Genomic DNA, 21,110 nt, shown 5'->3' with positions numbered 1-21,110 from the left:
GGCCTGTGAAAAGAGGGCCCAGCCACGCTGAAAACAAGGATTAGCCCTTGGGCCACCCCCTGACACCGGCCTGCTTGGCTCCGGGAAGCAGGCCCAAAGGAGGGGGCCAGGCAGACACAGAGAACTGGAAAAGTCTGGGTTCTCACCCCTTTGGCCCAGCTCCCTGCCCCCACTCTCCCCAAGAGTGGCACAGCCAACCATACATTCAGTATCACTTACCCAACATACACTATATGTCCCAGACTTTACACATGGACTGGAAAATTGATAATACAAGAAAATTTCAGTCTGCCAAGGGAGGTAGTAAGAGTCATTCTCCCACAACCTACTCCCGACCCCGGGAGGCTATGGTAGGGGTCTTTGGAGGGGGGCTTCAGCCCTAAGGGAAGGGGAGACAATGGCTCTGGTTTCCTGCCTGAGAATAGCTGCAGCATTCTGCTGCACCTGGCTGAATACACGCAGGTGCTAAAACCATTTCTGTGGCTCTGCCTCTCTCCTGCCCTTCCTGGTTTAATACCAGAAATGCCAGGTGTGTAGTAGAAAATAAATCTCTTATTTAAAAAGTCTATTACCAGGTGCCAGTGTGGGCCAGGCACTTTCATACATGATCTCATTTGAATCTCATAACAACACCGAGCGGGTCTATTATGGTCCCTCTTTGGCAGGTGAGGAAACTGAGGCTCAAACGAGCAATTGGCCCTGGACTCGGCTCTTGAAGCCAGGCTCCCTGCTGCTGCAGCTGCCCGTCTTGCCTTCCTCTTTGGTGAGCTGTTCACTGTGGCTGCACCATCTTATGCTCCCAAGGCCTGTGCCAGGCAGCAGGCTGCAAGGTGGAGAGGGGACCGAGGTGGGGTCTTTTCGTGTGAAAACCAGGCTGATTCTTCACTTGTGGTGGGAGGGTGGTTGTCTCTAGATCTCTCTTGTGTCATCTTCTCCTTCCTCTCTGCTTCTCGGTCCTCTCTGCCTGTCTCTCTCAAAGTGGTTGGTAGTTGTCTGGGTGTCCATCTCTTCACTCTGTCTCCCCTGAGCACTGGCAAAGGACATGGCACAGAAGTGCTCGATCAATGATGTGGGTGAAACGGAGGCCACGAGAACTGAAGGAAGGACGGATTTGGATCCATGTGGAATCGACAGGACTTGCGGATTGCTCAGATATGGGGAGTGATGGGGGAGGGAGGAGCCTGAGATGATGCCCAATATTTCTGATCTGGGTGGTAAGGGGCAAAGGGTCCATTGGCTGAGATTTGGACTGCAGGATGGGGAGGAAGATGGATTTGGGGGTGCCCTGGGTTGAGGGTTATGTTAAATGGACACTTGGATATGCTGACTTAGAGGTCAGGAGAGAGAGGCTAGGCACCAATTTTGTAGATGAAGTTGTGAGAGCTGGAAGGACTCTAGAGTTAATTATTTCAATAGTCTCAGCTTTAAAATATCATGGTATGATGGTGTGCTGGTGCACTGAACTCTTGGTTTAATCCCACCTGCCACTTACTAGCTTTGTGAAGTCAGGCAAGTCTTTTAACCTCTCAAAACCTTAGTTTCCTTATCTGCAAAACAGGGATAATTACAGTGCGACCTCACAAGGTATTCACATTTAAGTGAGCTAATGTATGTGTTTACCACATACACAATGCTCAGTAATGGTGGCTGTTATATTATCTGCTGAGATTGGAGCTGGGAGAGTGGGCTGTTGAGCTTTGAGTTTGGAATTTGAAGCCCTAGGCCCTCTGGCTGATGTAGCTAGCTTTGATCATCTGTACCCAGGGGCCCTCCACAGCAGCCGAAACTGGGGAGAGACACCTAGGGCTCCAAATTTAAGGAGGCACTGGCTCTTAAATGCTGACCCTGCACTTGTATCACCCTGAGAGTGAGCACTCCCTTAAATTTGGGCCACTTCCATAGTCTTACCTAGTCTCAGCCCTGATCCCTTGAACTTGCCTAGCTCTAAGACAGACAAGCCTCTTTAAGACAAGGCTCTTTTATCCCTTAGTTCCCTCCAAGCCATGTCTGGCTTTCCTGTCACTTTGGAAAAGTTTCCTGAAATAGGCTCAGGGTTACATCTCTTTTGAACAGTGTGGTAGGTGGTGGTATTTCCTACAAATAGATTTTAATAAAGAATAAGGGACCTCCTCATCACCACCTTCCCCAATGAGCTGTGAGTCTGGCATTTCTGGAGCTTTCCAGATGGCACTAGTGGTAAAGAACTCACCTGCCAATGCAGGACACACAAGAGACCTGGGTTCAATCACTGGGTCCGGAAGATCCTCTGGAGAAGGGCACGGCAACCAACTCCAGAATTCTTGCCTGGAGAATCCTATGGACAGAGGAGCCTGGTGGGCTACAATCCAAAGGGTCCCAAAGAGTCGGACACAACTGAAGAGACAGCATGCGCACACCCCGCCAGAACATTCCCCAGTGAGACGTGAGTCTGGCATTTTTGGGCCAGTAAGCAGCTCTCTCAGATTTCCAGTCTGTGGAAGCACTTGGGGGGTCTCTCTTTGAACCAGTAACCGCTTCTTGGAACTTTGGGCTGTGCGTCTGTGTTTTGTGGATCTTCCCAGGGTGCATGACATGAGGGTGTGAAAAAGGGAGACTTTTTTCCTAGAACAGAAGATGCATGGAGAAGAGGCAGCCAGAAGGCAATTCCAAATTACAGATTTTCTAGGGGGCTCTTGATTTAAAGTAATCAGTTCTCCGGTTCCCAAATCTGCTGGCTGGATCGCTTTTCACAATTTTTTTTTTTCAAAGGTTACTGGCCTGGATGGGGCAAGGTTGTGGGGGAGAGAGCAGAGAGAGGAGACGCTAACCCTGGAGCCAGGAAATATCCTCCCCTGACAAAGCCTGCCTCCTGCTCTTCCCTTCCCCCCAGCCTACCTTTCTCCATTGTCTAATGTCCTGGGGTGGGTCTGACACCTCTTTGACCAGCACAGCATTAGGATGCTGAGGGTTGGCAAGTTGGCTCTGGGCGGCTCTCATCTCTGCCCCAGCTGGGATTGGAAGGACGAGGAGGAGTACCAGGAGAGACGGACAGAGGGGACAGGACTTAGCTGAGAGAAGTAGGATGGGCAGGGGGCCCAGAGAGTGCTCTGAATGGATGGATTTGTGATTGGCATTGACCCAAAGCGGTGGAGGTTGAGGCAAGAGTGGAAAGGGAAGGGGGCTGACTGAGTCTGGTGTGATGGGCCTGGACCAGGGGCTGACCCAAGGGAGATGGAGAGGGATGAGGCTGGGTCTGGGAAAGACTGACCCAATGGAGATGGAGAGGGATGAGGCTGGGTCTGGGAAAGACTGACCCAAAGGGACGGAGCCAAGGGATGGGTGAACGGTTGGGGATGGGGGAGAGAACCGTCAACCTTGTAAGAGGATTGGGAAGGCAAATTAGAGGGGGAGGCGCTGGCCAGCGGAGAACATCCGAGCCCTCGCCCCTGGCTGGGGGCACAGAGGGAGGGGGCCGTGTCCATATAAGGCAGGTCAGCGGCCCGGGTATCTCCGAGAACGCGGGCAGCCCGCCGCATTCCCATGACTGGGCGCAGCGACATGGAGCCGCCCGCAGCTTTCTCGGGCTTTCCGGCCCCGCCCTCGGTCGCGCCGTCGGGGCCGCCGCCGTCGCCGCTCCCCGGAGCCGAGCCCGGGCCGGAGCCCGAGGAGGCGGCGGCGGGCCGCGGGGAGCCGGAGCCCGCGCCGGCGCCCGGGCCGGGCCGGCGGCGGCGGCGGCCCCTGCAGCGCGGGAAGCCGCCCTACTCATACATCGCGCTCATCGCCATGGCGCTGGCGCACGCCCCGGGCCGCCGCCTCACGCTGGCCGCCATCTACCGCTTCATCACCGAGCGCTTCGCCTTCTACCGCGACAGCCCGCGCAAGTGGCAGAACAGCATCCGCCACAACCTCACGCTCAACGACTGCTTCGTCAAGGTGCCCCGCGAGCCGGGCAACCCGGGCAAGGGCAACTACTGGACGCTCGACCCGGCGGCCGCCGACATGTTCGACAACGGCAGCTTCCTGCGGCGCCGCAAGCGCTTCAAACGCGCTGAGCTGCCCGTGCTCCCGGCCCCGCCGCCAGCCGCCGGCCCGCCGCCCTTCCCCTACGCGCCCTACGCGCCCGGCCCCGGGCCCGCGCTGCTCGCGCCGCCGCCCCCAGCCGGCCCCGGCTCCGCGCCTCCCGCGCGCCTCTTCAGCGTCGACAGCCTGGTGAGCCTGCCGCCCGAGCTGACGGGGCTGGGCACCCCCGAGCCGCCCTGCTGCGCGGCCCCCGACGCCGCCTTCTCGCCCTGCACCGCCTCCCCGCCGCTCTACTCACCGCCGCCCGACCGCCTGGGGCTGCCCGCGACGCGCCCCGGCCCCGGGCCGCTGCCAGCCGAGCCGCTGCTGGCCTTGGCAGGGCCGGGAACAGCGCTCGGCCCCCTCGGCCCGGGGGAGGCTTACCTGCGGCCGCCGGGCTACGCGCCAGGGTTGGAGCGCTACCTGTGAGCCCCCTTCCCATCGGCGGGGGGCGGCCCGGGCCCCTCTTCCCCAGGAAGGGGCGCTGCCTGGGAGCCCCAGTCTCTGTCCCCGTGCCTTAGAGCGCACCTCGGAGCTCCCCAGCTCTGCCTCGTGGACTTGAGCACACCTGTTTCACCCGCCGCTGTCCCTCATCCCTGGGGAACCTCGCACCATCTCTCCACTGGACTTAACTCCCCATCCCCCATTCAGAATTGTAAGGCCCGCATTTCTTCTCCCTCCACTGTGAGCCCTCATCTGGGCACGCCCCCGACCTCTGCACTGTTTTGGGTCCCATGTCTGAGGATCTGGAGAACCACCTGTGAGGCCCCACCTCGAATTTCTAGTGAATTTCAAGCCTTTGGAAGTCAGACCTTCGATCTCAAACCACCTCCCAACTGGTCTTTAACCTCCCCTGGGTGTTTTGTTTTGTTTTGTTTTAATAACACATTAGAGGCCAGACTCCTAGGTCTGTGACTCCCTGGCTGTTGTCCCTTCATTCCCCCCACAAGCTTATCCCCCACTCCCACTTACTTGTCCGCTCTATTTCCTACTGAGAGAGCACACCCCTTTGACACAGACTGGAACCTGGCTGAGCTCCTCCAGACCCCAGGACAGCTCTTCATTTCTGAGACAAGTAACACCTTGACTTCAGGAGGAGTTAGTGGGCTGCCCCATCATCTGAAAAACTTGAGACTTACTAGATTATTATTATTTTTAATTAAAACTAGTTTAATTAAAAAGAAGAAACTTTCCTCTGGGCTTGGTGTGCTGGCTGGTGACTTGGGGGAGTGGTCTGGGGAGACAGTAGGGGAATTCTGTTCAGGATCTTGGGTTGCCGCATAGGGTGAGCCCCTTGTGAGTTACCAGGCAAAAGTTCATGAAGTAGGATTAGGATGTGATTCAGCCATAGCTGTGCTCATAGTAGGCCTGATGAAATGCCATCCATCACCTGCTGCAGAAGCTGGTAGAGATGGGGCATGCAGGTGAGTATATTTGACCAGTGGGTTTGTCTGCTGTGTGGGATTAGTCCTAGCTCCCATAAATAAGGGAGCAACGACTACTCCTCCAAAAAGCACTCACAGAATGTGCCAAGCACTGGGAATATAATCACTAAACTAATGGGCAAGATCCATGCTTTGAGCTTATGAATTAGTGAGGAAGAGACATTATCAATCAGTTCTCGGAGAAATGAGACAAGTACCATACAGCCTTCCACTCAAACTGTGGTCCAGGTACCTAAGAGCTTGGTAGAAATGCAGAATCTTAACTCAGACCCACTGAATCATCGGTTTCCACAATTTAACAAAATTCCAGGGTGATTAGCATGCACAGTATTCTGGAGTAAAGGAACCCTGCCAAGGCTGGGGCTCAGTTTAAAAGGCTACTCCCTACTTTAAGGAGTGGGACCAGGCTGCAGAACCATACATGCCCTGCTGAACTTCTGGAGCTGCATTCTGCACCCTATCTTAACTCCCCTGCTGAAATGGGAGCTGGAACAGCAGGGACTTGAGCTGATTCATGAGTGTCCCCAGCACCAAGGACAGGGCAGCACTGAGCATTCAGAAGTTGCAGGAGAGAGAGGGAGTTGGCCTTTGACCCTACCCTGCTTCCCGGTGCTGATCCAAACTCTAAGCATCAGGCTTTTCCCAGCTCCTTTGCCCCAGGGCTCTCAGTCTACTGGGGCCTGAATTAGGTGTGGGGAAGGGCGGGGGAGGGGATCAGTGTGTCTGAGCCCAGGGTGAACGTGATTTGCATGTTGGACGTGCCTGATACAAGAGTTTAAAGCTCTTGGGGCAGCGATGGAGGGTGAGCACAGAGTAAGCAGCTCATAGAGGAGAAAGGTTCAAGAAATCCGAGAAGGCAGGGAAGGCCCTCTTTGGGGATAGGGCAGTAGGTATGCAGAGTCTGGTATGAAACGCTCTGGACAGACCCTGCTCCCTCAGCTATTAACCCCTTTGGGCAAGTCAGATTTAATTTGCCTGATGCATAACAGCCCTTCACTTAATATTTGATGACTGACTGAATGAATGAATCCCTAGCGTCTAATATTGTGCCTGACTTACTGAATAATGATTGGGTTGACAGTACTTTGGCACCTTCTTACCCATTCTCACTTGCCGTCCTCGCACTAATCTGCAGTAGAGCTGAAAGACGTGGAGGTGGAGACTAAGTCCCCATTGGTCCAATGAGAAAATCGCCCCTCCCTGCAGCCAAACAGGTAGGGAAGATCCCGCCCTCAGTTCTCTAAGGAGTAGAGCACCGCGGAGATCAAAATGCATACTTGCTTCTGCTCCAAATGGTGTTACAGTCCTCCTGCCTCACAGAACTTCATGATAAAGTCCTTCCAAATCCAAGAAATTTCCACAGACAGGAAGAAGAGGATCCTTCTTACTTGGCTGAAGTCGGGAAGTGCTTCTTGAATTCTGAATTCAAATCTTGTTTGCCATACAAGTCTCTGTCCCTGGGATCTTGAAATAGTGGGGACGAGATGAGAAATGTCTGAATGGAAACACCAGAAAGGTAAATACTGAATTAGAAAGTCAGAAAGATTTTATTTTAAAAATGCTTCTTTAATTTTCCTTTTTCAACATCAGGGAGGGCTGTGTGCCAGACCTTACGCTGGGCTCTGAGACCAGTAAGGATACAAACATGAGAGTGTTTATGCCCTTACAGAGTTCATTGTCTGGAAAGAGTTCGTGTCATAGAGCACCCTAAGAATTTTGACACTTTGGGAGGTGTTGAAAAAACAAAGCAAAAGCCCTAATTCAATTCTGTCTTTATAGCACCAAACACTATTTTTTCTAGAAGTGAGATTTCAATATTATTTCCTCTACCCTCTTTTTAGAGCAAATAATTTGAATAATCTTCAGAAATGTTAAGCAAATACTTATTCCTTCATTCTTATAGAAAACTTGATATCATCTTTACTCTGAAGATACATTTTTAACACTTGAGTTTTGTTTTTATTAAATTGAAACAATCATATAACCTAGCAAGTCAAATAGCAATCAAAGACCTTAGGACCTGTGCTTTGTTTCTTAGAAGCATCTATTTTCAGTTCATATTTGTCTCTTTTGGATCTGCTTTCCTATTTCCATGCTTATACTATTCTCTCTTAAAACAGAAATGATTAACTTCCTATTATGATAGATGATCATTTACCTCTAAATCTCTATCTCTTCCCAACTCCACCTGAAATTACCAACGTTTGGTTAAATTAGCTTCTAGGATTTACATTACTTCTTCTTGTCTAGTCACTAAGTTGTGTCATAGCCTATCAGGTTCCACTGTCCATGAGATTCTCCAGGCAAGAATACTGGATTGGGTTGTCATTTCCTTCTTCAGGGTATCTTCCCAACCCAGGGACTGAACCCGCATCTCCTGCATTAGCAGGCAAATCCTTTACCACTGAGTCAACAAGGAAGCCCTTTTACACGACTATTGCCATATAAATTTTGTTCTCCAATAAGTTGCTAGTGTACCATGACTACTCTTCCTTTTTTTTTTTTCTTTTGGTGCAACTTTGAATTTTCCTGGAGTTATTGCCTCATTTTTGTTTTCATTTGCTTAGCTTTATACCTGTGGCTAAATCTTCCCATATCTTCCAATAGCATAGTTTTTCATGAATCAAACTTATCAGGAAATCTGTCATCGCTTTTGGTCGTGTTTTTCCTTTCCCGGGGGCCTCTCTCCCAGAGCCTTCTGTCCTCCAGCTTCAGACTGGGCTGATTGTGCTCCATGCCTGCTGCCCAGATGAGGCCCTGAAATCTCCCTTTACTGTTTGCCTTGGAATTCCCTCCATCTCTATCCTCTGTTGGATCCTGTGCTCCTGGGATTCCAATGTTCCCTTTTGGTTTATTTCTTTGTTTCAGTCGAGGTCAATTTGGGGGAAAATTTTGCATTATCTGAAATTAAGATGATTATTTTAGCATGAGAAGCTAAGTGTGCCCTTTGACAATTAAATGATTGTGTCAAAGCTGTGTTCTGTAGACTTTATTTACGGGTGGTTGAGAACAAGGGGAATGGGAGACTGTTTCTTGGGTTCAGTACACACTTCCCGCCTACCCTACCTATCTACTGGGAAACTTGGGAGGCTCAGTGTTATAGAAATGAAGGATGCTTGTTTGGGTAGGAGAGTTAAGCTAGGGGAACGGTTCTGAGTTCCTTATAGGAATAAGGAGTTACTCATAGGTGAGCTGAGAGGGGTTGCTTCCTGACTTAGGGGGATTTGGAGCCCCCGGAAAGAATGACTTTGGGCCCTCAATGGTGCCGAGCTGCTTAGAGAGCCTGTGGGATTCAGCTCAAGAAAGTGGCCACTGTCACCCTGGCAGATAGAAAATTGAGTACCTAGGAAAGTGACATCTTTGGCAAGGACACTGGCCAGCATGTCAGTAGAGAAGCTCCTTCAGGTAATCTTCAGGGTTGTGCTTCACCTGGGAAGGCAGAGGGAAAAATGGGCCACATGAGAACCCTCTACTTCTAGGGACTGGCTTGGCTGGTTTTAAGCCCATGGGAAATACCTAGAAGTATGAGGTAGGGGCGGAGAAGGCAATGGCACCCCACTCCAGGACTCTTGCCTGGAAAATCCCATGGACGGAGGAGCCTGGTGGGCTGCAGTCCATGGGGTTGCTAAGAGTCGGACACGACCGAGCGACTTCACTTTCACTTTTCACTTTCATGCATTGGAGAAGGAAATGGCAACCCACTCCAGTGTTCTTGCCTGGAGAATCCCAGGGATGGGGGAGCCTGGTGGGCTGCCGTCTGTGGGGTTGCACAGAGTCGGACATGACTGAAGCGACGTAGCAGCAGCAGCAGCATGAGGTAGGGGGAGGATTTTGCAGGATATAGGAGGCTAAAGTGGTCTCCTCCTAAAGGAATAAAGCTCTGTGGGCCCCCAGAATTGATTTTAATGTTTTATTATAATGTCATTTAGTACAAGCAGGTGTAAATTCCTCAGGTTTGTATCTCTTATATAACTGTAAAACAAAGTATTTTAATAAATGAAATTCAAACAGAGCTACAAAATAAAAATTCAAATTCATTACATTAATCAAATGTAAAAAAAGACATTGTTTTGTTGAAATGAAACACTTGTAGCGTGAATGTGACTGTGACGGCCCACTGTAGGTCTCTGGGTTTGGTGTGCCTTGAGCCGTGTGATGGCTAAATCCATCCATTATTTTTTTTTCTTCTGAATGAAGTGCAAGCATTCCTTCATGTAGCAGGCCATGTCACCAACAGGCCCAAACACTGCATTTATTTATCAAGCCTATATCATTTTTTACCTTATCTCAAGATTAAAGAACTCCTTGATAATAAATGCAAATGAAGACTCTAAATACCAAGTTTCGGATACCAATGATATCAGGAGGTCATTTAAGTAATCCACAATATGCTTAAATGAATGTGTTTAAGATTACTGTTGAAACAAAAACATAATATTAAAAAATGTTCATAAATTTGTGATTGTATAAGAATATGTTCTTGGACCAGATTTTGAAACAAGCACTTGAAGATTTAAGTCGTTTATCTAAGTAACTCTAAAATTAGAGGAAAACTATAGTTACAGACTATAAAATCATAAAGGTGAGAATAGTACATATTAAAATCCATACAATGCAGTCAAAGGAAAAGTCTGAAAGGAAATTTCATAGCCCGAAATATGCTGTTAAAGGGGAACTGGGGTGGGGTGGGGAGACCAATTAAAAGGCTACTGCAGTATCCAGGCAAGAAAGGACGGTGGCTTGGTGGCAGTAATGGCGGTGGTAGAGAAAAGTAGTACAAAGGTACAGAAACAAGCAGCCATTGGCTAGAACCATCCTATTCCATGGAGGTTACACACTTTCCCATTTAATCACAGCCTCATGCCCATTCCCTGATAGCTCAGCTGGTAAAGAATCTGCCTGCCCCATAGGGGACCCTGTTCGATTCCTGGGTTGGGAAGATCCCCTGGAGAAGGGAAAGGCTACCCACTCCAGTATTCTAGCCTGGAGAATTCCATGGACTGTACAGTCCATGGGGTCACAAAGAGTTGGACACAACTGAGTGACTTTCACTTCACATGCCCACTCTGAAACTTTGAGGGTCAAGGGCATTTGACTAGTAGACAATCTGGTTTCATTTGACTAATTTAAGGAGTAACTAATCTTAATAGGGGCTTCCCTGGTGGCTCTGTGGTTAAAAAAAAATCCACCTGCCTAGCAGGAGATGTGGGTTTGACCTGTGGGTTGGGATGATCTCCTGAAGAAGGAAATAGCAACCTACTCCAGTATTCTTGCCTGGGAAAGGACAAGGGAGCCTGGCAGGCTCAAAAAAAGTTGGACACAGCTTAGTGACTAAAACAAACAACAGACGTATTAGTACAGGAGAAAGCAGAAAACATTGCCAGAGACCATTCCCCCACTGCTCCCACCAGAAAACACTCAGGCTAGCCAGTACTACCAGTGAGTTCTTCCAAATCATTAAGGAACCTACTTTTCTAGTTATATAAATTGTTCCAGAACACAAGAAGAATGGAAGTCATCCGATTCTATCTACTTAATGATGTTATCAAAGACTGATAAGCAGTGAACATGCAAACTATAGCCATTCTCACATACAAAAGAAGCAGCAGAGTTCCTTAGTGAAGTATCACCAAATTAAAGCCAGTAGTGTATTATAAAAATGCACGATCAAGCAAATACAGTTTATTCCAGGAATGCAGGATGGCATTATTAGAATTCTTTACCATCTGAGCCACCAGGGAAGCCTGTTGGAATTCTTAGCTCCACTTAATAGATGATGAAATTGAGGCTCATAAAGGTTAAGTGACTTACCCAGGTCAAGCTGCAAAGTGACAGACTCAGAACTGGACTCCAGGTCCCCCTGACTCCAAAGTCATTCTCTTCCTCTGAGAGAGGCCAGTGGAGATGGAAACTTGGATGGAAAGCCCCAGACACCAGTAAAATTCCTCAGCTCATCCCAATATCTGTGTCCCCTCAACTCACACCCACAGTGCTGATATTGAAAGCTACTTTCCCAAGCCAAGTGACAGGTTCCGGTTTCCTTTTTCTTTCAGTTTGCCCCTTCCTCCCTCTTGGACGCTTCCTTCTCTCCCCTGGTCTCGCTCATTAACTTTGTGGAGACAAAAGCGCCACCTATTGGCCACCTTGTATGCACCTGATTTGAGCAGCTAATCTGTAGAAGAAAGCTAGGATCCATTTGGATGCCAACTGGGGCTGAGGGTGGCTTCAGATCTCTGAAAGGCACTTGCTCATGAGCAGCCCACGGATTTGTTTTAGAAGAGAAAAACGGGCTGCAGTTTCCACCTCCCCCAGGAAGTCCTCCCAGATCTTCCATTCTCCCCTATTCTTGGCAGCTGCCCTTTTCTATTTAACAAAAGGACTTTTAGTGACTGTGGTCAGAATTTCACCTACTCAGACCTCACTGCCCTCCTCCCCAGTGGCCTTCCCAAAGATGTTCTGGTCTCTAGATTTGGGAAGGCTGGGCACTTGCCACCTCCACCCTGGGTGGGTCTATGTCCTGGGCATCAATCTGTGCAGGGTGATCACTCCTTCTCCCTTCCAGCCCCCAAACCCTGGGCATCACTGGCAGGTGTAGGGACCTCCAGGCCTCCTGCCAGACACTGCCATCTGCCCTTCCGGCCCTCCCCGTTCAGACCCCAATCATGACTCTCTTCTTCTGATCATAAATCACGTTTTAAGATCTGCTCCTCTCTGGCCTTTGATTTCTCATTTCCTTGCCTCTACTCATCCAAATCTGAGTAGCCCCAGCCTTGTGGGAGGAAGTGGACAAGGGAAGATCAAGCAGAGCCCTTTGTGAGAGGCAAGCATGTGATGATGAGAGCCGAACTCCTGGGTGAAACCAAGTCCCTCCACAGCCGGGGAACCTCAGGTCATCCCAGACTCATGACATCAGCTCATGCGGCAGACGGCACCATGCCAGACTGACCTGGGCTGGGAAGAGCAAGAACCTGGGTAAGGTCAGGCTCTACAGAAACATGATAATTATTATTGCTGTGAATGTCAATTGCTCACATTTGGAGTTATAGACAGGGCACAATACTGTAGTTAAGAGCCCTGATTCTGGAATCAGACTGCCCAGAAGATGCACTTCTCACATGTCGGATAAGGAAACTGAGGATGGGAGTTCAGAGGTGTATCTGAGGTGACACAGAAAGGGAGGGGAAGGTCTGGGAGTAGATCCCAGGCCTCAGGTACAACTGCTCCTCTCCAGTCTCATGAACAACCAGGGGAGGTACATTCTCTTGGCAGGTTGGAGCAGGCATGCTCAAAAATGTCAAGGTTGAAGAGGAGAGCAGGAAGCCTCACCAAGACCTCTTGACTCCTGCTGCTGCTGCTGCTGCTGCGTCTTGACTCCTAGTTGGCTCTAACTGGAGTACTAAGTTTCATAAATCCCTGAGAGGTAGTGCCAGGAAATTTCCTTGGTCTCTGTGTCCAACCTAGCTACCTGGATACTTTACAAATGAGAAAACTGAGGCTTAGAGTGATTATTTGTCTGAGACCAGTAAGTGGTGACAGCATAATTAAAACTCAGCTCTAAGAACTGTACTCTTTCTGCTGTACCTGGATGGCTTTAAGATTCCTGCCCAGTGATTATCCAGCCTCTACTTATGCATTTCCAGTGATGGGGAGCTCACTACCATCAAAGTAGCAGATCGAATCTCTGAAGGACAGCCATGATGGAATTTCTCCCTTCTATGGAGTCACGGAAATTGAGTCTCTTTATAACCTTCAGATCCCCTTTTGCCTTGGTCTTTGTGTTCCAGGTCAGCCCTTCAGAGATCTGGAGATGGCGGCTATGTTAACCCTGAGTCTTTTATTCTCCAGGTTAACACCTCCCAAACCAGGTTTCATGTCTTTGAGACATTCCCCCATCCCTCCCTGTATTAATTAGGGTTAAGTTCAACTGTGAGCAACTGATTCCCTCCTCCCCAACCTTACATACCAAAGAAAATTCCACAACAGTGGCTTAACCAAGATTGAAGTTTATTTCTTTTTCACGTAAAAGTCTGTGCAGGCAGTTCAGAATGGCATGGCACCTCAATGGTCTCAGGAACCCAGGATCCTTCTCTGCTGTGGTGCTGCTGCTTGTGAAAAATTTGACTCAACCTACTAAGCAGAAAGGGGAATATCTTTAGAATATCTGTGAAGTCTAAGGGTTCTAGTTTCAGGCAGAGGAGGAGGACTCAACATTGTCACTAAGCTCTGGCTCCTTGGGGTGTTTTCATCTGTGGATGGACTTTGATATTAAACAGCACTCTCCACACGACAGGAAGGATGGTTGCTGGCAGCTAGACCTGCGTGCTCATCTTCTGATCCAAAAGGAGAACCCCCAAGAGTTCCATGTCCATGTATCCCAGAGCCCAGAGTCTTTATATCCTGGCATCTCAGAGTTCATGTATTGAATCTCGTAGAAGGAGTGATTAGCTTGACTTAGGTCCCACCTAGGCCTATCACCTTGGGCTTGCAATGCTGTGTTTGATCCAGCCAGGTTGCCTGTCTGCTCCTGGAGGCAAGTGTGAGGAGGAAAGAGACTGAACAGCCCCATCAGGAGCACCACATGGAATACAGGAGATCTTACCCAACAGAGAGGTGGGACATCTCAAAACTGAACACATTCAGCTCACCATGCTAAGAAGATTGAATTTTGTCTCATAGGCAATGGAGAGTCCCTAGGAGATTCTGGCAAAGTGTGGCTGGTTTGATTGATCAGAACCATTTTAAAGGAAAGAAACTGAGGTAGACAGCATGAGAGAGAAATCCAGTGGCTTCAGGGACCGGGGAAAAACTCCCCCTGATGGGGATACACATTCTTCTTCCTTCAGGGAAGGGGACTGATGGGGGAGAAACAATGTCGTAAGAGAACACATATCTCTAGTGATGGTGTAAGCTAGATACAACTTTGTCTAGAGTCCCAGAGTGAGAAGTGTGTCATATGATTCATTCATTTATTCATTCATATATCCACATATCTAACATTATCTGAGTATCTGTGTTGGATTTTATGCCTGGCAGGAGGTAGTGTTTAATAATGATGATGATGGTGATAAGAAATAGTTGTTGAGCTTCTCTGAAAGTTTCAGGCACTGGGCTAAGTGCCTTATTTCATTTAATTCCCACAACTATTCAATGAGGTAGGTACAATTATTATCGCTATTTTGTAGAGGAGGAAAGATGAGGATGAAGACAATGTAATTTCTGTTCTCAAGGAGTACACAGTCTAGCGAGGGCAACAGACTAGAAAACAAATTGTGACGAGAGGGAATTAGCATTTTGGAAACAGAGGCAGGAGCTCTGCACAGCCTGGCCAGCGTGGGGTGTTATGGGGAGGGGAAGCAACTCAGAAATCTTGACATTTGAAATGGATGGATTAGGAGGAGTGAGCTGTGTGCAAGGTGAAGATGTGAGAAAGGGCAAATCAGTGCCAAAGCTAGAGATGAGGCTGGACAAGCAGGCAGGGACCAGGCTGCCTGGTAGCCTTTGCAGAGAAGCACATGACGCCCAGAAGGAGAGCATCCCTGAGGAGGCCTCAGGCTGCCAGGCAGGTATCACAAGAGCCTCCTACAAATTACATGCCAATCACCCTCCCAGCTTCTCCCTTAACCTTCTAACTGCAAGCACCAGAAGGCCTTCTCTGGCTGACCTCAGATCTCAGCAGCACCCTCTGGGTATTTATTACCAGCCCCTTTCTCCCTTTCCAGGTTAGAGGAGAGGGTGGTATTTGCCTGAATTGAAGTGTTTTCAGCCTCCAACAGACCTGCCTGCTGATGTAAGGACGCTTGGCCAACCCCTGAAATTTGGAGCCCTTCAAAGTAGCTTGATCTGGGTTGGAGTCAGGGGAAAGAAGAGTTTGATCTTCCAGGGCAACTTTGCCCTCCCTGCCCTCCTTACTGCCCCATCCTGGAACAGGCCTGGAACAGCCCCCCGCCCCAACCCCCATCTCTACACACATACACACAAGTTCCTTCTGGCATTTCCTGTTCCTATTCAGGTGAAGTGGAGAGGGCTCTGGGCTGGGACCTGGGATCTAGTTCCACTTTTGCTGTGTGACCTTGGGCAAGTCAGCCCTCTTTCTGACTTGGAAATGGGTCTCAATTTCCTCATCTAAGAAACGAACTTTGAAATCGACAGTCCAATTTTGGGATACATGATTTCATTCTTTATTTACTGATGGTGAAGGGGGAGGAAGGAAAACAGCACATCCAGCATGGAATGCAAAGGGTGGGTGGAGTGGATGGACTAATGACCCTTTCTTTGGAGAAAGATTAGTTGCCTAGTGCGGTAGAGCGCTAGAGTCGAGGGTTTCAGGCTTTAGGTTCTTGGGAGCTCGGAGCAGGAAGAGGGAAAGATGAGTTGGGCTCTCAAGAAGGCAGGATTTGAGCCAGGATGTGAAGCTTGGGTACAAGCTGTGAAAGGAAACAAGCATGTGCAAAGAGGAGTCCAGAGGTTATAAGCTTCTGAATGATTTTGCCAACAGGGGTGGGGAAGGGGCGCTTTGATCCCAGACCTGGTCGTCCAGTCCCTGCCTCGTTGTGTGTCTGCGCGGCTCCTCCAGAGGTCGCTGTTTCCCTGAAATCCGTCCCCAGCTCCAGCGCAGCAGAGCCGGGACTCTGGCTGGTCCCCTATAGCTTGGCTTCCGCGGCTCCACAGCAGCTCCAAAGGACTCAGGTCCAGCAATATTTACTCGCCCCGGCTAGGACTTACGGCATGATCAGTGACCCTGCCTGGGGCTCCGAAAGGCTAAACGTGACGGCGCGTGTGCGCGTCCGTGCGTATAGGGTAGGGGATCTCATTCAGACGGCTCCGCACCCGCCCCTCCCTCTCCACCCGTTTGGGGCTGCGGAAAGCCGTCCGGTTCCCGCGGCACTGCGGTCCTCGCCAGCCGCGAGGACTTCATAGGACGGAGGTGGCCGCTGCAATCCTCCTGGCTCTCCGCGCGAGGCCGCTGGCCCCTCCTCTCCTCGCCACGGTGCAAGCCCCCTGCCCAGGCTCGCACCCTCACATCCTCTTTCCCTGGAGGGTCACGCCGAGGCCCGGAGTGGGTCTGCAGCTCGAGACCAGGTCGCACCCCTTCGGGCCCCGAGGTGGAGCTGTGGACCTGGCTGGCGATCGTTCCAGGGCTGTCCCCGGCCCAGATGTGCGGTCGGGAAGGGGAGAACTCGGCACCGGCGCCGGCCTCTCAGAGACGTACTTGAGCACACAAAGCCACCGTCGCCCGGAGGAGCAGACACACGCACGCGGACCCAGGACGCACTCCGCAAGGCACTCTGACCTGATGCCCAGGCCTCCACACACCTGGAAGCGTCTCCAACTCCCCAGGCCCTGCGGCATATCTCCCAAGTGTGTGCGGCTGGTCCTCCCTGGTCGCTGCGAAGCCGGCTTTTCTAATCCGGCGGCTGGTCTGGGACCCGCGCTGTTTTTTCACCCTCTCCAGAGCCCGCAACCCTCTTCCCGCGAACGAACCGGAGTGCACAGGCTCCGCGGCGCCCAGGGCTGGGTCCAGAGGGTGCTCCCGCGAGCCCCCATCACGCAGCCGGGGGACGGTGGCCGTGCACAATGGAAGGAGCGAAAGTCGTTTCCTCCAAGAGGCGGAGGATTCCCAAGGTGTGGGGGACCGCAGAGGCACCGACCCCTGAGCCGGTGCAGAGCTAGCTAGCCTGGGAGTGAAAGAGCTCACGCCGCCCGAGGCCCGGCCACTTCTGGGCTTGCAGAGAGGCCGGGCTCTCCCTGAACTCCTGTGTGTGTGGAGCCCCGCCGCCTGCAGCTCGCCCCTGCAGGTCACACGATCTGGAGTCTCCCGCCTCTCACTAAGGGCCAAGACAGCCGACCGCCTTTGAGCAGGCGATGATCTGGAGGAGAAAGGGGAGATGGACCCGCTGCAGCCCAACCGCCGTCTTGCTCCAGAGCTGCGGCCCCAGGGAGGGACCAAAAGAGCGGGTGGCTGCGCGGTAGCTTGGCTAGGTTTGTGAGTAAAATCAGAGAAGCGTGCAAGCGTGGGGTCCCCTGCCTGGCTCAGGCGGCGCTTTGCAGCGGGTCTGCATGGAGGGGCGGACCTCCGTGCTCACAGCACGCCAACCGTGGGAAGGCCGCGGGAGAGCTCTGCGCCGCTCCTGGCCGGTTTCGTGATGACAATTATATTCTCACAATCATCCGAATCTCTCCTTCCCCTCTAGCCGAGAAGAGCACGTCTACAGGGGCCAGAAGAAGGGCAGGGAGGAGCCATAAGGGGAGGGACGCTATTGATAGCTACACAGCGCAACAAACAAGCAACAACCTCCTGTCGGTGCTCCGAACATTTCCGAGTGGAAAATTCCCTGGATTAGCGCCCGCCACCCCCGCCCCGACGCTTTCTCTCAATCCTTTCTGGGCTGCTCGAGAAAGGTGGCTAAATAATGAGATGGAGGAAAGAGGCTGAGAACTACCAGTGACACTGTAACCAAGACCCACACAATCTGTCGCCTCCTGCTTCTTGGAGGCTGCAGGCATGGGTGCTGAAAGCCTAGACTTTTGTCAGCACCCAGGTTTTCGAGGCGAGGAGTGACAGACACACCCAAGGACGCACACACGACCCACAGACGTCGAAGAGGCAGAGCCTGCAGGCAGGAAAAGCTGGAGAGAAGGGCAGGAAACGAAACGAATCCCGAATATTGGGTCGCCATTCTCCCAGCCCCAGGGCACCTATTCCTGGCATTGTTCAAAACAAATTTGGCCAGAGCTTTGGGAGGAGTGAGAAGCTCCCAGAAACACCTCCCCAGGCAAGCGTGGAGCTTGGGTCAGGTGTTAAGAAGCGTTATTTGAATAAATAGAGGAGTTCTAGTCTGGGAGCCTGGGCACCTGGGCCCAACCCAACGGAGGGGCCCTTCAAAAAGCCTAGCAAGTTACATGATCTCCTTGCACTGTTTCCACTCTTATAACTGTGTGTTCTGAAGAATCTGGAGGATTTTTTAAGAATCACCTTGCAAAACAGAGTTGGGGGGGGGGGGCATGTCTTCTTTCCTTGACCTGAATCTCAGCAGAATGGAGGGTGAAACAGGGCCAGGCAGAGGTGTGGGCTGATGGCTGCAGCTGCTCTGTAGAGAGGTAAAGTCTTGACTGGAGCCTGAAACGCCTCAGTCAGTTTTACCCTGAACTTGGGCAGGGGGCTGGAGTGAGGGGAACCAGGAGAGAGTTCTGGCAAAGAAAGAAGCTGCTGATTCATATTTGCCATTTTAGAAATAAGGACATTTAGAAAGTGAGATGGAGAAGGATGTTGCAGCTGTTGTTTTTCCATTTACTTAGACATTACCAGAGCTCAGCTGGGTTGGAGCTGCTGTGTATGTGGTGGATGGTATGGGGTGTCTGTGAGTGTCAGTGAGAGGTCCCTGTAGTAATGAGCAAGCTTGAAGATTGCATAGGTTTGCCAGATAAAATAAACCTGGTAAATCTAGCAACCCTGGGTATGTGAGTTCATCTGGACTCATGCAAATACTTGTCCCCAAGGCCTTTATTTGCTTCCTGGGGGGCCACAACACCTATGAAATTCTGATTCCAGGGCCACTAGTCTCTGTCCAATTTCTTGATTATGGTTTGAGGACTGGAGCACTTCTCTTTTCCCAAGGACAGTCTTTGTTGCGGACCCAGCACACTAGGTGGTTCCCCTTGGTCTGAAGTCCCAGATGGGGGTGACTGGCAGACTTGCTCTCACAGGATATGAGCAGCCAGAGCTGCCTTCCACTCTCTTCTGCTCTTAGCTGAATCACTGGGGAGGATGGAGAACTCTTATCATGAGGATTCCATGACAAGGGTTGCACCCAGCCATGCTTTTTCACGTTGTAGGAGACTGAGTCCCACTGAACCCAGGGTGTCTGTTGTCCCACCTGTGGAATACACTAGAACGGAGACTGCTGTTGGGTGAAAGATTTCATCCACTCTCACATGACCCTGCTGAGATATAGCCTGCAGGGTGGATAAATCCCTTCTACTCTGCCCCCAGTACTATCTACAGAAAACCTAGTTCAGTAGGGTCACTGGAAAGGACTATTAATAGATAGCAGCCGTGTAACCCAGCCCAGGGCTAGAAGCGGGTATGGGATCCAGATGGGAGACTACACTGCTCCAAACCCCTTTCTCCCCAGGAGTCTGCAAAGTGCCTTCAAGATCCTCCTTTGTATCTAGCCTAGAGTGATGTGGCTTTTACATATTAGTCAGGAGGTGGATGTTTTTAACCTCATTTTTACAGAGGAAGAAACACAAAATACAAAGAGCAGGTAAGGAGTGAAGCCAGCACTGGGATCCCAGCAGGCTGGCTCCAGGGTCTTTGCTCTTAACTACTGTTTAGAGCAGGAAACTGAGGCGGCGGTAGGAGTGGAGAATCACTAGCTGACAGTCCTACAGTCTGAGACAGCTGAGCGCAGCTGGGCTCGCGGCCTGCATGCCTGAGCTTTGACCACTGTGGGGCGCTGTCGGGGCAGCAGCCGGTCCACGGCTCTGTACTTGGTCACGTCCAGTGCCCATCTCCCCTGTCACCCCCAGAGGCTGAGACGGCCCCAGTCTGAATTGGGAGTTACTGGTTGCTGGAGGGAGGCCAGGAGAAAAGTCCTTACGGTATGGCCAGGAACCCAGCTGATGAGAAAAAGAGCACGGAACCAACACTGTGTGCATAGGATTGTGAAAGCTGAAAGCAACACTGGCTTGCGGTTGAGGTCAGGGTTCATTGACAGAGGTCTCTGTGCTGCCTGTCGGTAGAGCCTCCAATTCCGGCGAGAGAAGGGGGAAGGGAGAAGGAACGTAGGTGGCTCTGTAGTGAGACTGGGTGTGGGAGAAACAGGGAAATTGAGTAAAAGATTCTCAGACCGACGAAGAGAAATCCAGATAAATGCAGGGTTTCCACAGAAAACAGAGGCAGAGATTCACCGAGAGCTAGAGAAACACAGTCACGGAGCTTGAGTGAGACAAACGGGTACCAACACAGAAAAAGATCGGATACAGGCAAACTCAGCGATGGGCCGGTCCGCGCTCTCGAAAGACGAACGAAGCGCCCCAGAAAAGCTTTCGGAAAGCGGGCAACCAGCACGCGACGCGCTCCCTGGGGAGCTACACTGCCCGCACACAGTCCCCCATTTGGAGTCCCGCGGTGTGGCAAGGGGTCCCTTGTGGCGGGGTCCAGGCCTTGGAGGGGAAGACAGGGGTGCAGCCAGAATCGCTCACCTCTCCGAGGCCCGAGGCTCAGAACGCCAGCTTTGCTCCTTGCGATCACTTAAGTGCGTCTCGCCTTGGGCCGGAAGCCGCTCGGGTTCCTTCGGGTCCCGCTCCGGCGGCGTTGGTCCCGGCGTCTCAGGCTCCGCTGGTGCGGCTCCAACTGCGCGTCGGCCTCGGTGGCCCGAGCGCTGCTTTGGGGAGATGACGGATGGGGGACTATCGCTGCTGCTCCCAGCTCCAGCTGGCACCCGCGTGAACCCTTACCATCCAGGGCTGAGCGCACTGAAGGCAGCGGCTCCAGAGAGCGAGCGTTTGCGGGATCTGCGGGCAAGAGGAGGATCTGCCTCCGGCCACCCGAGCAGCGCTCCCGCGGCGGCGGCTGTTTGTTCCCGCCGGGCCCCTCCGCCGAGGCACTCTGCCCGCCCCCGCCAG

General features: G+C 51.5%; 1 protein-coding gene and 1 long non-coding RNA gene across 2 annotated transcripts; one reads left to right on the top strand and one right to left on the bottom strand.

Moving 5' to 3' along the window:
* The first annotated feature begins 3,519 nt into the window (after nucleotides 1–3,519).
* Nucleotides 3,520–4,558, top strand: FOXE3 (forkhead box E3). The gene has a single exon (XM_019957515.2). It carries the CDS (start codon nucleotides 3,520–3,522, stop codon nucleotides 4,465–4,467), a length of 948 nt encoding a protein of 315 aa, XP_019813074.2. The 3' UTR covers nucleotides 4,468–4,558.
* A 619-nt stretch (nucleotides 4,559–5,177) lies between these two features.
* On the bottom strand, nucleotides 5,178–21,079 carry LOC139182248 (uncharacterized). Its single transcript, XR_011565896.1, has 3 exons — nucleotides 20,688–21,079; nucleotides 8,827–8,912; nucleotides 5,178–6,978 (listed from the first exon to the last, which is right to left on the bottom strand). It is a non-coding gene; the product is annotated as an uncharacterized lncRNA (long non-coding RNA).
* Nucleotides 21,080–21,110: the final 31 nt, after the last annotated feature.

Source organism: Bos indicus, chromosome 3 (assembly GCF_029378745.1).
Source record: "Bos indicus isolate NIAB-ARS_2022 breed Sahiwal x Tharparkar chromosome 3, NIAB-ARS_B.indTharparkar_mat_pri_1.0, whole genome shotgun sequence".
Taxonomy (NCBI): Eukaryota; Metazoa; Chordata; class Mammalia; order Artiodactyla; family Bovidae; genus Bos; species Bos indicus.
The sequence above is the reverse complement of the archived record's forward strand: the minus strand, read 5'-3'. Positions and strand labels throughout refer to the sequence as shown.

Bases quoted from the DNA above. Each gene is read 5' to 3' on its own strand.
- FOXE3 (XM_019957515.2), top strand. From the start codon at position 3,520: ATGACTGGGCGCAGCGACATGGAGCCGCCCGCAGCTTTCTCGGGCTTT.